The sequence below is a fragment of the Felis catus genome, chromosome A1, assembly GCF_018350175.1.
Source record: "Felis catus isolate Fca126 chromosome A1, F.catus_Fca126_mat1.0, whole genome shotgun sequence".
Classification (NCBI taxonomy): domain Eukaryota; kingdom Metazoa; phylum Chordata; class Mammalia; order Carnivora; family Felidae; genus Felis; species Felis catus.
The window spans coordinates 86157764-86177145 of NC_058368.1; the positions used below are offsets into that span (position 1 = coordinate 86157764).

Here is a 19382-nt window from a genome sequence, read left to right on the forward strand (position 1 = left end):
GACAGAGAGAAGGGCAGATAATTCATAAATTATTACATATATCTATTCCAATCTGTGTGGATGTTACTTGACAGACTGATGTAAGATGTTTATCTTGGTTTTGCCTATCTCAGAATTGAGAGTTAAAGAGCACTTAGCATTTCTCCAAAACACTACAAGCTGAACTAGCAATTCTTAGAGGACTGGACAAAACATGGTAGTCAAACCAAACAATAGACTGCCTAAGATAAACTCTGGGAAGTTTCTTAGGGAAGCCAGGACATTCACAAACAGCCTCATGCATGTCCAAAGTAAGCTTCATTCAGAAAAAGTCTTACAAAAATACATTTTTTTTTTTTTATCATGGGTTTTCTTCAGGCTCAGTAAAACTCTGCGTGTTAATGGAGAGCCATGAACAAAACCAATCAGCAAACACTAAGGGAGACATTTGCCTTTCTTTTTTGTTTCTTTGTTTTTTTTTTATTTAATACATTTTTAGTTCCTGAAATTCAAGTAAATATATTTCTAAACAACTAGCTGAATACAAGTTAAAGAACATGGACTTCGTTGGCCATACATGATTATGTATGATCTTTGTAAAGATAACTTTGGAAAGTAACTAAACAACAACTTCAACAAAATATTCTTGAAGAAGAGCTATGACTTACCAAAAAAAGACTCTAAAGCAAGTTTTAAAATATAATCAAATAGCTAAAGAACACTATGGAAAGAAAGAAGGAAAGAAAGAAAGAAAGAGAAATAAAGAATGAAAGAAAAGAAAAGGAAAGAAAAAAGAAAAGAAGGAATGGTGGAAGGAAGGAAGGAGGGAAGGAAGGAAGGAAGGAAGGAAGGGACAGAGGGACGGAAAGGATGGGGGCACCTGGGTGGCTCAGTCGGTTGGGTGTCTGACTTCAGGTCAGGTTGTGATCTCAAGGCTCTGAGTTCAAGTCCCTCGTCAGGCTCTGTGCTGACAGCTCAGAGCCTGGAGTATTTTTGGATTCTGTGTCTCCCTCACATTCTGCCTCTCCTCCACTTGTGCTCTGTCTCTCACTATCTCAAAACGTAAATAAACAAAAAAAATATTAAAGAAAGGGAAAGAATTAGAGGAAGGAAGTAGTGAAGGAAGGAAGGAGGGAAGAACAAAGGAAACCAGGAAAACTGAATGGACAAGATAAAATTTTAATAAAAATACAAAAATATAAAAAATCAAACAAAACTTGTGGCACTATAAAATTCAATAAATAAAATTTAAAATTTACTAGAGGGGTTCAAATGCATTTTGAATACATGTTATAAATAATTAGTGATGATTGTAAATGTTAAATCTGAAAAGCAAAAAAATATATAGAAAAATTAACAGTCTAAGGGACTTGTGGAACACTAATGGTAAATTTTGTGTCTCAACTTGAATAAGTTAAATGATGTCAAAATAACTGATAAAGCATTTCTGGATTTGTCTGTAAGAGTGTTTATGAAAGTTATTTACATTTAAATTAATACAGTAAGTAAAGAAGATAATCTTCACCAATATAGGTAGTCATCATCCTATCCATTGATGCCCAGAATAGAACAAAAAGGGTGAATAACAGAGAATTAACTCTGTTCTTGAAGTGGGACATCCATTTCCTACTGTTGGATATTGATGCACTTGAGTTTCAGGCCTTTGGACTCAGACCAGAATTTACACCATTGGCTTACTCAACTATTAGTCCTTCATACTCAGATTGAGACTTATGTGATTGGATGTCATGCTTGTTAGGCCTCTAGATTTTGACTGGAACTACACAATGGGGTTTTCTGGGTCTCCTAAAAGTGGCCAATTTGGGATTTCTCAACCTCCAGAAATGTGTGAGCTAAGCCTACATTATTAAATTTCTTTTCCTTTCTCTCTTCCTCTTTCTTTCTCTCTTTCTCCCTACCAGTAGATTAGATAGATAGATAGATAGAGATATGTATATGATCTATCACCTATCAGTTTATACCATATTGGTTTTGTTTCCAGGAGAACATGGACTAATACAGAATTTGTTACTAAGAGTGGATCTAGAGAAACATCATTTTAAGGATGGGTTGGTTCTGATTAGATTTGAAGATACTAGTGACTTAAGGCACCTCAGTGGCTCAGTCTTTTAAGCTTCTGCTCTTGATTTTGACTTAGGTCATGATCTCCCAGTTTATGGGCTTGAGTCCTGTGTCAAGCTATGTGCTGACACTAAAGAGACTGTTTAGGATTCTCTCCCTCTCTCTGTGCCTTCCCCTGCTCGCTGGCTCTTTCTCCCTCTAAAAATATAAACTTAAAAAATATATTAATGACTCTATTTCCAGTAGTAAAGAGAGCACAGATAGTTCATGTTTTTGACTGTTTATAGAAATATTCAAAATATCTGCTTTGGATATTCCTAATCAACCACTTATAAGAAACAAGTAATTGCATGACTGCATATGATATTTTTCATTTTTTTTTTAACTAAAAATGTAATGATGTTGCTTGGTTACTCCTATTGCCATTAGGCAAAGTGATGCAAGAAAAAGATGAGCTCAGGGACTACAATTTTCAGCTCACGTGTGACATAAATAATCTAAGAACTTCTATGTGTGCCTTGAAGAAGTCCCTTACTTCTTGTAGTTGCATGATTAAAATTGCTTAAAACCAAACACAGAACCTCAGCCTAGGAGAATTGAAACTAGGAGAACTAGGAGAATTGAAACATAAGTTAAACTCCCAGTACTGAATGTCATCTACTCTTTTTTAAAATTAAAAAAAATGTTTTTAATGTTTATTTACTTCTGAGAGAGACAGAGAGAGACAGTGCAAGCAGGGGAGGGACAGAGAGAGAGGGAGACACAGAATCTGAAACAGGCTCCAGGCTCTGAGCTGCCATCACAGAGCCTGATGCGGGGCTTCAAATCACGAACTGTGAGATCATGACCAGAGGTGGAGTTGGATGCTTAACCAACTAAGCCACCCAGGCTCCCCTAAATGTCATCCACTCTTAAAGTGACAACATTGGTGAAGGAGAATGGAATTTTATATGTTGAGGTGGGTATGTGGGGAGACCCTGATGAACCTGGGAACATGTGGCCCCTAAGTTCTGATTTTTTTTTTAATCAATGGAAGAAACTTACCTACCTCCATGAAGATTTCCCTCCTCAGTTCTAGTAGATTTGACCTCCCAGCCCACAGAAGTGTCCTGCATAACCCCAGTAGCAGCGGCATCCTTACCTACACTGGCCTCTGAGTCCACCTCCACCTGATGGGGGTTAACTCTGTATTACCTAAAATTAATAATGGTTTCCTCTGAGGAAATTGCCTTACAAGATAATGCTGATTCTCACAAGACTTATAGCACCTTTTTGCTTCTATACTTCTAATTAGACTTGAGTCCCAGCAGAATCCTAAATGTGGTATTAAAGTGTAACCCATGTGGAGGTGTGATACAATCTAAAGGAGTGTAAATTAGAAACTTAAGTTTTCTAATTAATACAAGTAATAATGCATGTAATGTGAGTGGGAATGGATATTAAGTGTATGGAATAATTGTAGAAGGGACATAAATTTGGATCAGGTAAACTTTATTGGTATGAAGTCTGCATTTAATTAATGTTGCAACTCAAGTGGTCAGAAAGCACTTTGTTTGGATGAAACACTGAACAACAAATTTAAGTGAACTGGGTATACCAGACATTACTTTCTTTAATGTGAAGGAAGGAATTCGAAGATTTAGGTAGATTAGAAAGTTAGAATGAATTTGTTTTTTAAGACCAGTCACCCATGCTAGGAGGGTCTAAATGACATACCTCACATCATAACTGTGAGGAATAAATTTATGAGATGAGCCTCATTAAAGACATCCTTGAAGTGTACTGTGATCACTCATCTTTCTGGGTCAGAATTCACAGTGGTAAATTCAGTCACTTACTTGAAAATTTTAAATGCAGTGGGAAGAATTAGACCCCAAGATGGTAAGGGTTAAGTGGAGGCACTCAACCTCCAAAGGCACAGGGGGTGGGACTACTGTAATGGACAGCAGAGTCAAAGCAGCATTTTTAGGAGTCTGACTCATGCAGACTTATGCTGTTGACTAAACATGGTGGTCTTAGAAGTAAAATAGGATGTCTGCTAAATTTTTGCTTGATTTGTACAAGCAGAAAAGTTCTAAGTCAGGTAAACAGAAGTCTAACTTAAATCATAAAAAAACATAGTCACAGTCATTCAATCATTTTCTGATTTGAGCCAATTTATAGATCAAAGTCCTTAAGTAATGGCAATTTGTGTTTCTTTGAGAATGAACTCCACTATATTACTGAAAATTGATACTCAAACTCTCTCACAGACTTTCCCCAAGGGTTCTAAGACTTTTACCAGAGTAAATGTACATTGCAGTAAGGGGAATAAACAATTTGGGACGACTACACACTATATCTGAACCTACACTAAGTCTAGGAGACCAAAAATGTCACTGTGTCTCACCAGAGTAGAGACAAAACAGCTTCCACAATAATATAGACCTAGTTCAGGGTCCCACATGAAACGAGCAGACTATTGAATCTGTAAATGAGAGAAAATAACACACCCAACTGGGGAAAATATTGCCTACCAAATCCAATGCTGCCCAATGAATGGTGTGCCTCATTCTTGGTTGTAGGAAGGTCCAGATGCAACAACTTATAATGTACCTTGGAAAGAATATCTCAACATGTCCCAAACCACTGCACCCTTAGAAGTTTCTAGACAAGCCCTGAATTTTAGTCTGAAATGTTTCCACCCCCTTTTTTACTGATAAGTATAGAATAGTTGTTACAATTTATCACTAGGTCCAATCAGCATGTCATCAATATTATGGAACAATGTGATATCTCAACGAAGGGAAAGGTGGTAAATAAACTTTAAATGCTCAAGTAGAACACCAAGTAGGTTGCAATATTCACAGGACCAGGAGAAATTTCTCCTGAAGAATGTGTCTGCTCTGAATCAGCATTCAATCAATGGTGCTGATTATCTTAATTCACAAATCTTGAAATCAAAGCAGAGCCAATGGAGTGGCATCATTCACAGTTACCTACAGTGAACCATAAACAAAATTTTAATTTTTGTTCCCATGACTTTATGTTCTGTTGGCCTAGCAGACTTTGTTCCAGAGGGAGGAATGTTCCATTGGGATATACAACAATAATTCCAACCAAACTGGAAGTTGAGAATGCCACCTGGCCACATAGGAATCCTTATGTGTCGGAGCCAACAGGCAGAAAAAAGTTACAGTGTTGGTTGGGGTGACTGATCTTCATTACAAGTGTAAATTGGACGGTGACTCAATAAACATGCCTTAATCCACTTTGAAAGTTTGAAGTCATATTTAGACTTTTTAAAACGTCACTTGGAAAATTTAGAAATATGTAAAAACTCAACAATACAAAACAATTTAGTAAAAATTATGATAGAAATTAGAAAATATAGATGAATGAAAGTGAAAAAGAACACAACATAACAAAGTTTACGGAATACAGTGAAGAAAGTGGCCATAGAGAAAACTATAGTTGTAAACAACACAGTTCTAAAAGAACATCCTTAGTAAATAAAATTAGACGTGAGGAAGTAGAAGATTAAAAAAAAAGAGCAATTTAAATGAAAAGCTGAGAGAAGAAAAGGAAACAATATAGAATAGAAAAAAATAAATTGGCACTTTATAGTGCCTTTATGAGGTCAAAAAAATTTAGAAGCATTTGACTAGACTGGAAAGAAAAATAGAAGAAAAGAGAATACAAACAAAGCATAAATGAAAGGGGACAGTACTAGGATCTGTGAATAAATCCGAGTTACAATGAGAATATTATGGACAATTGCTTACCAAAAATTGCATAATCAAGACATATAGAACAAATCTCTAGAAACACAAAAATTATCAAAACTGACTCAAAATAATCTACCATATCACAACAGACCTATAAAAAGTAACAAAATTGAATAAGTAAACGTAAGTCTTTCAAAATAATTTTCAGGGCAATATGACTTTAGTGGTGAATTATATAAAAATTTAAAGATTTAAAAACCATGCTTCACAGCACTTCCAAGGAATAGAAGAGTCCAGAACTCTCCATAAATCATTTTATGAGGCAAGCATTACCCTGATACCAAAGCCTGATTGATAGAAAGAAAGAAAGAAAGAAAGAAAGAAAAAAAAAGATACAGACTAATATCCTTACGAGTATTTAACAAAATGCAACCAAACTGAATCTAAAAGCATCTTAAACAGCATATGAAAAGATTCATGCACTATAAACAAGTGGAATTTTCCCGGGAATACAAGAGTGTTTCAATATAAGAAAATCAAATAATGTAATTGGCCATACTAGTGAATTAAAGGTAGAAGCCTACATGATAATCTCAAGTGACACAGAAAAGACATTTAAAAAAAATCTATCACTCTTTCTTATTAAAAGCAATAAATATACGAATATAAGGAAATTACCTCAACATAAGAAAGGGAAGGTTTTCAAAATCCACAAGCTTGCACTATATGAAAAGGGAAAAACTGAAAGCTTTCTTCCTCAAGTCAGGAACAAGAACAATTTGCCAGTTTTACCACGTCTATTCAACACATTGTACTGAAATTTCTATCCAGAGCAGCTGGAAAAGAAAATACATAAAAGATATTCATATTGGAAAATAAAAATTGAAACAAAATCTATTCACAGATCACATCATCCTCTATGTTGAAATCAAACAACCCACAAGAAAGTTAATAGAAATAATGAATCAATTTATCAAATTCATAGGGTAGAAAATCAACATACAAAAATTAGTTATATATTTATAGACCTGAAAAAAAAATCAGAAAAAATATATTAAAAAGTCAGTTCTGTTTACAATAGTGTCTAGAAAAAATTAAGCAAGGAGAAATGAATTAAACAAGGATGTAAAAAATTGCACACTAAAAACTACAGACCATTTATGAAAGAAATTAAAGACTTCAAATGGAAAGAAATCACGAATTCATAAAAATGCAAATTTAGTATGAGTGAGATACCAATATTACTTAAATGATCAGCAGACTTAATGCAATCACTATCAAAATTCCAAGCTCACTTCTTACAGTAGGGAAGCTGGTATCCAAATTTTTATGGATCACAAGAGGCCATGGATAGCAACAACAAAAAAAATCTTGAAATTGAAGAACAAAGTTAGAGGGATCATAATTTCTCATTTCAAAACTTACTGCAAAGCTACAGTAATCAAAAAGGTGTGGTTATTGAATAAATATCTATCTATCTGTCTAACTTCTATCTATCTTTCATCTCTTTATCATGTATATCATATCTGTATCAATGAAATAGAATTGAGAGTCTATAAGTAAACCTACACCTTTATTGCAAATTGAATTTTCACAAAAGCTCAAAGTCCATTCTATGTGTAAATGTTGTCCCTTTAACAAGTGTTTCTGGAATAACTGCATTTCCACATGCAAAAGAATGAAGTTGGATCTCTGCTTCATATATATAGAAAACTAACTCAAAATACATCAGTGAAATAAAGATTAATAAAAAAGTATAGAATAAATAACATGGGCAAGTCATGACCTTGTACTCTTAAACAGGACACCAAAAGCACAAACACCAAAGGGGGAAACAAAACACATAAATTGAACTTCACTGACTTCTTTAATTAACTTTTTTAGAGATTTTATTTTTAAGGAATCTGTACACCCAATGTGGGGCTCAAACATATAACTGCACGATCAAGCTGCCTGCTCCACAGACTAAGCCAGCAAGGTGCTCAGAACTTCATTGACATTTAAAACTACTTTGTATCAAAGGACATTACCAAGAGAGATAAAAGACAAATTACCGAATGGGAGAAAATATTTGCAAAATATATATCAAATAAGGGTTTTATCTCAAGAGCACATAAAGAACTTTACAAATTCAACAACAAAACAAACAACCCTAATTTGAAAATAGAAAAAAAATACATATTTTTCTAAAGAAGATATAAAATGGCAAAGAAGTACATGAAAAGAAGCTCAACACTATTAGTCATTAGGGAAATGAAAACCAAAACCACAATGAGATACCACTTCACAACTTTTAGGAGGGCTATATTATTTTTAAAAGTGAAAATAGCAAGTGTTGGGGAGAATATGGAGAAATTACAACCCTTGGACATGGCTGGTGGGAATTTCAAATGCTGCAGCCATTGTGGAAAACTTTTGGCAGTTCCTCAAAAAAACTATAAATATAATTACCATATAATCAAGCAATTCCATTCCTAGTAACATACTTCCAAATAATGAAAAACAAGGAGTTGAAGAGTTTCTTTATGCCAATGTTCATCGTGGCATTATGTATAGCAGCCAAAATATAGAAACGACACAAATGTTCATCATTACATGAATGGGCAAATTAACTATATTACATAAAATAGTGAAATATTATTCATTATTCATAGCAAGGGATGATATTGTGATATATAGTCCAACATGAATGAGCCTTGAAAACATTATACCAAGTAAAATAAGCCTGACACAAAAAGGGAAATATTGCATGATCAACTGATATTAAACAGTTAGACTAATCAGATTTTATAGAAACAGACATAGAGTTAAAGGGAGTTGGAGGTTTGAGACAGTGGGAAGTTACTGATTAATATAGATATTCTGTGCAGGGTGATAAAAATATTTCAGAAATAGTGGTGATATTTGCACAACAGTGGAATGTACTACTGCCAAAGATTATACACTTAATAATAATTAAAAAGTCAGATGGTATCTTATATTTATCTATCATCTATCTATCTTCCTATCTATCCTACATATATTCTTATATATTTATATAATTTACATATGGTGTGTATATATATATATATATATATATTTACAATATTTAAAATAATAAGGTATTTTTCTCTATAATGATTGCATTGCAGTTAGAAATAACCCCAGGCTATTGATTTAAAGTCTTTTAGGGGCGCCTGGGTGGCTCGGTTAAATATCCGACTTGGGCTCAGGTCATGATCTCGCCGTTTGTGAGTTCGAGCCCGCATCGGACTCTGTGCTGACAGCTCGGAGCCTGGAGCCTGCTTAGGATTCTGTCTCCCTCTCTCTCTGCTCATACTCTGTCTCTCTCTGTCTCTCAGAAATAAATAAATGGTAAAAAAAAAAATAAAGTCTTTTAAAGTTTTACCTTTATTTCCCCTTTTATTAATCCTGTATTCTACTATTTTAGGTTGAAAATATAGGTATATATGTACACACACACGCACACACAAAACTTCATGATGCTTTCAAACAGTGGAAGGAAACTCTCTAAAAACCTGAATGTCAAATTGGATTAATAGAGTATCCTCTTGTGAGCCAAAAGAGAAGCTCAACCACACCATGGATGAGTTCTACTAATAATTCATTTTTGTCTGTTTTTCTTTTTCTTTTTCCTTTTAGGTTCACTCAAGAAGAAGCATGGTGAGTTGGTTTACTTCTAACTCAGAGCAGTTCAAGCATTTGTTTACAGGACAGGGTCACAAATTCAAGTTGTGCCTGACCAACATGAATCCAAAGAAAAGATTGCAGGAATTGTGTATGCAAGGCAAGTTGCCATAGGACTAATCTTATCCATGTTAAAAAAGAGAGCCCAGGATGAGAACTTAAGTAAGGGCTATTTAACTGTTTAATATATATGAACATTGTTCTAACAACATCCCTAAGGAGGAGCTGTGATTTGTCAGTTTCAGAGAACTAGGGCAGAAACAATGTACTATTATGTTCATTAAGTTATTTCCACGGACCAGCTAAAGTAAATGTTCTCAAAACCAAGAATCGATCAGAATGCCATGGAGAACACATAATACTGGGACACATCCCTTAATTTTTGATTCAATATTTCTGCGTTAGGCTCAAGTATTGTCATTTCTAACAAGGTCCCATATGAGAAATGCCAATGCTGTGCAGCCAGGAGCCACACCATGAAGAATGTGGCTGTATCAAAATTTACTTGATAATTTACAAAACTATTAAGAACCATTAACATTAGAATTTAAATTTTATTTATAATTACCTGATGGACTAAAACAATACAAAGTATTAATGCACAAGAAACAGATCAAATCCAGGAAAAAGACATGGAGCTTCCCAGGCAACATGGAAATTGATGCCATTTAACCTTTGGTATTACAATTTGAGAATAAGTGGTAAGATATCTAGGAGTAAACCAAGCCTTGTTTCTAAGGTAAGTAGCATTCTTCTGCTTTGGTTAAGAAATCATAATATCGAGGTTCCTGAGTGGCTCAGTTGTTTAAGCATCCGACTTCGGCTTAGGTCATGATATCATGGTTCATGAGTCGACTTTGACTCAGGTTATGATCTCATGGTTCACGACTTCCAGCCCCAAGTCGAGCTCTGTGCTGATAGCTTGAAGCCTGCAACCTGCTTCGGATTCTGTGTCTCCTTCTCTATTTGCGCCTCCTCTCTCTCTCTCTCAAAAATAAATAAACATTAAAAAATTAAAGAAATCACAATATCAATGAAAAAAGTTATTAAGTACTGAAAAGTGTTGCATCATTAAGAAAGACCAGAGCACTTTTGAAAACTGAAATTACACTCTCTTTGTCACTTTGGACTGGGACAAATGCATGTACTTGTATTTAGTTACAATGAGTGCAATACTGTAAGATGTAGATATTGAACATTATTCCTAGTCCTATTCCCAGGACACAGTCTAGCTGAATGAGTCTAGGCCCTTGGGGAGACAGGCCCCTGGAGCTGAAAAGATAATGTGAATCTGGGGTAGTCAGAGATTGAAGACAAGTAGTACCTATTCCTATTGCAGGAATTTTGAATTGTGAGTTCTGGGCTTAATCATATACACAGGCATCTTGGGAAGTAGGATATTTTAGACACAGTAGAAGTTTAAGTGCCATCTCTGGAGACAGCTTTCCATATAGAAAGAAAATACTGTTTTGTGTTTTTTTTTTGTAATGTATTTTTTAAATTGAATTTAGCCTAGATTATTGAATTTTTTCAGGTGTACACCGTATTTATTTGACATTTCTATGCTTTGCTCAATATTCACCACAATAAGTATAGTCACCGTCTGTCACCATACACTATTATACCATTACTGACTATATTCTTTAGGTTGAAGGTTTCATTTTTGTGACTTATTTATTTTATAAGTAGATGTTTGCATTCTTAATCCTTTTTATTGTGCCCTTGTCACACCCACCACCTGTGTGGCAACAATTTATTGTTTGTGTTTAACAGTTTGCCTTTTCCTTGTTTCCTTGTTTCCTTGTTTTTTGTTTTGTTTTGTTTTTGTTTTTTGTTTTGAATTTTTGGATTCCACATAGAGTGAAATTATATGGTACATGTCTGTCTGACTTATTTCACTTATCATAATACCCTCTTGAACAATGCATGTTTTGGAAAATGGCATGATCTCATTATTTTTTTTAAAGCTAAGTAACATCATATATGTTGTCACCACACCAGGTCCCTAAAGTTTGGATTTTAAAACTCAGCTGGCTTGGCCAGGATAGAAACAAAGCACAATGTGCTTCTCCAGTCAGGCAGGAAAACCAGAAACAGACAGTGTAAAAACAGCAGCCTCGAAAAAACTATCACACAAAAGGGGAAATTATCTGCTTTTCTGGGAGAGCTTCCCTGACTGCAGACAGCAGAAACTACCCATTCTGGGGACAATGGAGCTGGAGTGATAATTTTCCTCCTCTGTCCTGCAGCATAAACTAACTTCATTAACTTCATTAAACAGCACAGTGACAGCATTGGCTGTTTCAGTTGTTTACACCCAGCCCCACTGTCCGGCATTCTACTGCTACTACTTTTCTCTGGCAAGTGTGTCAAAGGACTAGCAAAGCAGGTCCCCTCCAGAGGACCAGCAGAATCCTTCTTATGCACCACCTCTACCAATCATAGAGTTCTGCAAAGATTCATGTATAAGGGGAAGTATAAGGGCAATAGACTCACATCCTCATTAACAAGTAGATTAGAGGACACCTATTTAAAATTTGACAACTTGTGGCCAAGGTCCATACATTCCCCACAGCTGGCAGGAGAAACTCAAGAGGACTAACTTGAGGAATAGAGCATGCATAACAGCAGCAGAGTGCCACACCACAGATACATTTTGAAGCATGGGTCTCTGGACATGATTTGACCTGCTCTTCATAAAGCCATTACTCTCAGGAGCACAAAACATAACAGACGTACCTAACACAAAAGAAAAGAGACTTAGACAAAATGTCAAGACAGACCAACTCATTCCCCCAAAAAAGTACAGCAAAATGTCACAGCCAGTGATCCACTTGAAACAGATATAGGTAATATACATGATTCGCAATTTGAAGCAACAATTATAAGAATACTACCTATGCTTAAGAAAAGCATAGAAGACACCAGGGAGCCTATTACCCCAAATAGAAAAGATCTTAAAACCAATCATGCTGAAATGAAACATGCAATAATGGAGATTCAAAACTGACTGGATTCAATGACTACAAGAATGAAAGAAGCAGAGGAAGGAAGAGGTGACAAGGGGATAGATTTATGGAAAATAAAGAAGCTGATCAAAAGAGAGAAGGAAAATTTTGAACCATGAAAGTAGACATATGCAATCAGTGATGTCATTAAATGCAATGACATTCTTACAATAGCAGTCCCAGAAGAAGAGAGAGAAAAGGTGGCAGATGGTTTATCTGAGACAATTATAGTTGAAGACTCCCAATCTGGGGAAGGAAATAGACTTCCAAATTCAGGACGCACATATAACTTCCATCAAAACGAACAAAAGCAGGTAAAAATCAAGACATATTGTGTCTAAATTTGCAAATATAAATATAAAGAAAAAATCTTAAAAGCAACAAGAAAAAAGAAGTCACTAACTCATAAAGGTAGACCAATAAGGTTAGCAGCAGTTTTCTCCACAGACACTTGGCAGGCCAGAAAAGGGTTCCATGATATATTCAATGTGCTGAATGGGAAAAATCTGCAATCAGTAGTAAGGTATCCAGCAAGGCTATCATTCAGAACAGGAGAGATAAAGAGTTTCACAGAGAAACAAAAACAAATAGAGTACTCTCAACCAGTCCTGCAAGAATTACGAAAGGGAACTCTTTTAATGGGAAGAAGACTAGAAAGACACAGAGAGTATCTCTCAAAATAATTACAAAACAATCACTACAACAGCACTAAGACCATTGATTATGATATATCAATAATTATTCTGAAAAAAAATACACCGTAAATTGAATAAATGATCTAATCAAAAAACAGTGTGTCAAAATGGATATGTAAGAGAAAAAGACACACTTATGCTGACTACAACAGACTCATTTTAGACCTCAAGACACAAGCAAACTGAAAGTGAGGGGATGCAGAAACATTTACAATGCAAATAGATGTCAAAAGAAAGCTTTACTGGCAATATTTATAACAGACATACTACATTTAAAAAATTTTTTTAACATTTATTTATTTTTTGAGAGAGAGACAGACAGACAGAGCATGAGCGGGGGAGGGGCAGAGAGAGACAGAGACAGAGACAGAGAATCCAAAGCAGGCTCCAGGCTCTGAGCTGTCAGCGCAGAGCCTGATGCGGAGCTGGAACTCACAAACCATGAGATCGTGACCTGAGCTGAAGTTGGATGCCCAACCGACTGAGCCACCCAGGCACCCCCAGACATACTACATTTTAAACTGAAAACTATAATATGAGATAAAGAAGAACGTTGTATCATAATGAAGGAGGCTATCCAACAAGAAAATCTAACAATTGTAAATATTTATGCACCCAAAAGGAAAGCACTGCAATTTATAAAACAATTAATAACAAACATAAAGGAACTAATTGGTAATAATAAAATAATAGGAGAGGAATTTAACATTCACTTGCAGCAATGGAAAGATAATATGAGCAGAACATCAACAAGGAAACAATAGCTTTGAGTGACACCCTGAGCCAAATGGGCTTAACAGATATAGTCAAAACATTTCTTCCTAAACTATCAGATTACCATGTTTTTCAAGTGCACATGGGATATTTTCCAGAATAGATCACCTACTTTGTCACAAATCATGCCTCAACAAGTACAAAAAACTTTCAGATCATAACATATATGTTTTCTGACCCCAATGTCATGAAATTTGAAATCGACCACAAGAAAAAAAAATGGAAACATCAAAAATACATGGAGGTTATGGGGCGCCTGGGTGGCGCAGTCGGTTAAGCGTCCGACTTCAGCCAGGTCACGATCTCGCGGTCCGTGAGTTCGAGCCCGCGTCGGGCTCTGGGCTGATGGCTCAGAGCCTGGAGCCTGTTTCCGATTCTGTGTCTCCCTCTCTCTTTGCCCCTCCCCTGTTCATGCTCTGTCTCTCTCTGTCGCAAAAATAAATAAACGTTGAAAAAAAATTAAAAAAAAAATACATGGAGGTTAAAGGACATCTTACTCAGGAATGGATGGATCAAGCAGGGAATTAAAGAAGAAATAAAAAAAAAATACACAGAAACAAATGATAATGAAAACAAGATGGCCCAAGACCTTTGGAATGAAGCATAAGCTGTAGAAAAAGGGAAATATAGAGTAATAGAGGCCTCCTTCAAGAAGTAAGAAAAATCTCAAATACAAAAACTAAGCTTACACCTGAAAGAGCTATGTAAACAACAACAAACAAAGCCTCAAACCAGCAGAATAAGAGAATTAAGACAGATTAGAGCAGAAATTTATGATAGAGAAAATAATGAGGAAAAAAAGAACAGGCGAATGGGAAAAGGATCTGGTTGAGAAAACTAATAACATTTATAAACTCCTAGCCAGGTTTATCAAAAAGAAAGAGAAAGGACCTCAATAAATAAAATCACCAATAAAGGAGGAGAGATCACAACAAACACTACATTAATACAATTATAAGAGAATGTCATGAAACATCATATGTCAAGAAACTGGGCAACTTGGTATAAATGTACAAACTCCTAGAAACATATAAACTACCAAATTTAAATGGAAAGAAATTGAAAACTTGAACAGACCAATAACCACCACCAACAACAAAAATGGAATCATTAATCAAAAATCCCCCAACAAAAAAAGTTCAGGGCAAGAGTCTTCACAAGTGAATTTCAACAAAAATGTACAGAAGACTTAATACCTATTTTTCTAAAAATGTTCCAAAAAATAGAAACAGAAAGAAAACTTCCAAACTCATTCTATGAGGCCAGCATTATTGTGATTCCAAAACCAGATAAAAATCCCACAAACAGGGAAAATTAAAGGCCAATATCCCTCAACAATATCCCTCAAGTAGAAAATTGAATCTAAGGTACATTAATAGAATTATTCACCATGATCAAGTGGGATTTATTCCTGGGCTGCAAGTGTGGTTCAATATTTGCAAAATCAATCAACATGATACACCACGTTAACAAAATAAAGAATAGGGACAATACATTCCTCTAAATGGATGCAGAAAAAGAATTTAACAAAGTACAGCATCAAATATTTAAAAAAAACATAAACCTCAATAAAGTAGAGATAGAGGGAACATGCTGCAACATCATAAAGGCCATAAGGAAAAGGCACACAGCTAATATCATCTGATATGGAGAAAAACTGAGAGGTTTTCCTCCATGATACAGGAGCATGACAGTAATACCCACTCTCAGCAGTTATTAAAAATACTACTAGAAATTCTAGCCTGAGATATCAGATGACAAAAAGACATATAAAGCATCAAAATTGGCAACAAAGAAGTCAAATACTCACTATTTGCAGACAACATGATACTGAATATAGAAAATTGTCAAAATGTCTATACTACCAAAAAATTGCCATATTTAATGCAAACCCTAACAAAATGCACCAGCATTTTTCAGAGAGATGGAATATTTCTAAGAATTTATGGAACCACAGAAGACCTGGAATAGCAAAAACAACCTTGAAAATGAAAAGAAAAGCTGGAGACATCATAATTCCAGACTTCAAGTTATATTACAAAGTTGTAATGATCAAGACAATATGATACTGGCACTACAACAGACCCATACATCAATGGAAAAGAATAGAAAACCCGGAAATGGACCCACAATTATATGGGCAACTTATCTTTGACAAAATAGGAAAGAATATCCAATGTGAAGAAGACAGTCTCTTGTACAAATGATGTTGGGAAAACTTGAAAGCAAGAGGCTAAAGAAGGAAAAGGACCACTCTGAATACCATACACAAAAGTAAATTAAAAGAGGGTAAGATGCATAAATGTTAGTGAGGAAATCATTGAAATCCTAGAGGAGAAAACAGGCAGTAACCTCTTTCACATTGGCCATTACTAGCTGTTTCTCCAGAGGCAAGGAAAACAAAAGCAAAAACAAACTATTGGAAATTTACCAAGATAAAGCCTCTCTACAGTGAAGAAAACAATCAAACTAAAAGGAGACATTTGGAATAGGAGGAGATATTTACAATTGACATATCTGGTAAAGGGTTATTATCCAAAATAGATGAAGAACTTTTAAAACTCCATCAAAACAACAAATAATACAGTTAAAAAATGGGCAAATGATATGAATATACACTTTTTTTCTAAAGAAAGGTGTTAATGGCTAAGAGAAGCAAGAAAAGATGGTCAATATCACTCATCAATAAGGAAACACAAATCAAAAGTAAAATTAAATATCACCTCAAACCAGTGAGAAGGGCCAGAATTAACAACACAGGAAAAAACAGATGTTGGCAAGGATACACAGAAAGGGGAACCCCCTTACACTGTTGATGGGAATGCAAACTGGTTGAACCACTTGGAAAACAGTATGTAAATTCCTCAAAAAGTTAAAAATAGAACTACCATAAGATCTAGCAATTGCACTACTAAGTATTTACCCAAAGGATACAAAAAATACTGATTTAAAGGCGTACATGCATCTGTTGTGTTTAGAAGCATTATCTAATATATCCAAACTATGCAAATTTGCAAAAAAAAAAAGCGCTCAAATTCCCATAAACTGATGAATCAATAATGAACATGTGAAAAAAATATACATATACATAATGTATATGTAATGTAATGTATAATGTAATGTGTGTGTGTGTGTGTGTGTGTGTATAATGGAATATTACTCAGCAATAGAAAAAAAAAGAATGAAATCTTGCCATTTGGGAAGTCATGGATGTAGCTAGAGATTATCATGCAAGGTGAAATAAGTCATTCAGAGAAAGACACACACCATATGATTTCATTCAAATGTGGAATTTAAGAAACAAAACAAATGAACACATGAAGGGAAAAGAGAGAGAGGCAAACCATAAAACTGATTCTTAAGTAGACAACAAACTGAGGGTTGCTGGAGGGAAGGTGGGCTGACCAATGGGTTAAATGAGTGATGGGTATTAATGAGGGCACTGGTTGTGATGGGTAACGGGTATCTATAGAACCGATGAATGACTAAATTCTACTTCTGAAACCAATACTGCACTGTATTTCAACTAACTGGAATTTAAGTAAAGACTTGAAACTCAAATTAAAAAAAAACAGCATTTTCATTTTGGGAGGTAAATACCCAGTGGTGGATTTATGGATCATATGGTGTTTCTATTTTTAAATTTTTGCACAATCTCCATACTGTTTCCCCCAATGGCTCCACCAGGTTACATTCCCACCAACAGTGTCTGAGAGTTCCCTTTACCCCCTCGTCATCTATGTTATTTCTTGTCTTTTTGGAACCAGCCATTTGAACAAGTGTAAGGTGATAATCTTAGGGTGTTTTTGATTTGTAAATTGTTTATAATTACTAATGTTGAATATATTATCAAGTATATGTTGACAATCTGTTTGTTTTCTTTAGAAAAAAATGTCTATTCAGGTCCTCTGCCCATTTTTAAATCAGATTGTTTTTGGTATTGTTCATGCTGTATAAATTCTTTACATATTTGGATATTAACCTCTTCTTGGATATATTATTTGCAAACTTCTCTCATTCAAGGATTTGCCTTTATATTTTGTTGATGACTTCCTTTTCTGTTGAAGAATTTTTACCTTAGTGTTGTCCCAGTACTTTATTTTTGCTTTTATTTTTCCTTTCCTGGGGCAATATGTTCATAAATATGATGCTAAATTAATGACCAAGAGATTACTGCCTCTGTTTTCTTTTAGAAGCTTTATGACTTCAGGTCTCACATTTAGATCATCAATCCATATTTATTGTATTTTTGTGTATTGTGTAAGAAAGTGGTCCAGTTTCATTCTTTCACATATACCTGTGCAGTTTTCTCAACACCACTTGTTGAAAAACCTTGTTTTCTCATATATTCTTGCATCTTCTGTCATAGGTTGACTATATACATGTGGGCTTATTTCTGTGCTCTGTATCCTATTCTATTGATCTATGTGTCTATTTTTGTGTTAGTACTATACTGCCTTGATTACTGCAGTTTGTAGTCTATCATTAAATCTGCCATTGTGATTCCATTATCTTTGTTCTGAAATCAAGATTTCATTAGTTATACAAGTTTTTTTTTTCTGTGATTCCATAGAAGTTTTAGGATTATTTGTTCAAGTTATTTTAAAAGATGTTATTGGCATTTTGTTGGATTTGTACTGAAACTTTAGGTTGCTTTAGGTAGGATGGACATTTTAAATATATAAATTATTCTAAAAAGCAAGCATAATACATTTTTCCATTTGCTTGTGTCATTGCAATTTGAATATACTATTATTATTATTATTATTGTCTAATTGTGGCAGCTAGGATTTTCAGCAACTACTATGAGGAATAAAAGTGGTAAGACTGAATATCCCTGTCATATTCAAAACTTAGAGGGAAAGATTTCAGTTTTTCACTATTGTATGATGTTAGATTGAATTTTTTATATATCACCATTATTATGTTGAGATATTTTCCCTCTAAATCCACTTTGTTGAGAGTTTTTATCAGGAAGGAATGTCGTAATTTGACAAATCCTTTTTCTTCCTCTAGTGAGATGATCATATGTTTTTTATCCTTTCTCTTATTAATGACATTAATCACATTGATTGGTATGTGAATGGTGAAAACATGCTTGCATCCCTGAAATAATTACTACTTGATCATGGTTAGTGATTTTTTTAATGTATTGTTGAATTTGGCTTTGCTAATATATATTTTTTTGGTAATTTTCATGCATGTTCATCATAGATACTAGCCTGTAGTTGTATTTTTGTTTTTTGTTTGTTTTTTGTTTGTTTGTTTTTGTTTATTTTTAGTATTTTGTTTTGTTCTGTTTTTCTGTACCTTTGGTTTGGTCTCAGGGTAATGCTAACCTCATAGAAAGAATTTGAATGCTTTCTTCCATATTCTATTTTTTAATATAGTTTCAGAAGAATAGGTATTAATGCTGCTTTAGATGTTTGGTAGAACTTACCAGTGACACC

General features: G+C 34.6%; 1 protein-coding gene across 1 annotated transcript in view; it reads left to right on the forward strand.

The window, feature by feature from the left end:
- The window catches only part of LOC109500764 (erythroid membrane-associated protein-like), a 76913-nt gene that overhangs the window by 38378 nt on the left and 19153 nt on the right, over window positions 1-19382 (forward strand). Inside the window, exon 3 of the mRNA XM_045061216.1 lies at window positions 9411-9431. Coding sequence (XP_044917151.1) covers window positions 9411-9431 — 21 coding nt within the window. The remainder of the gene's footprint in view (window positions 1-9410; window positions 9432-19382) is intronic.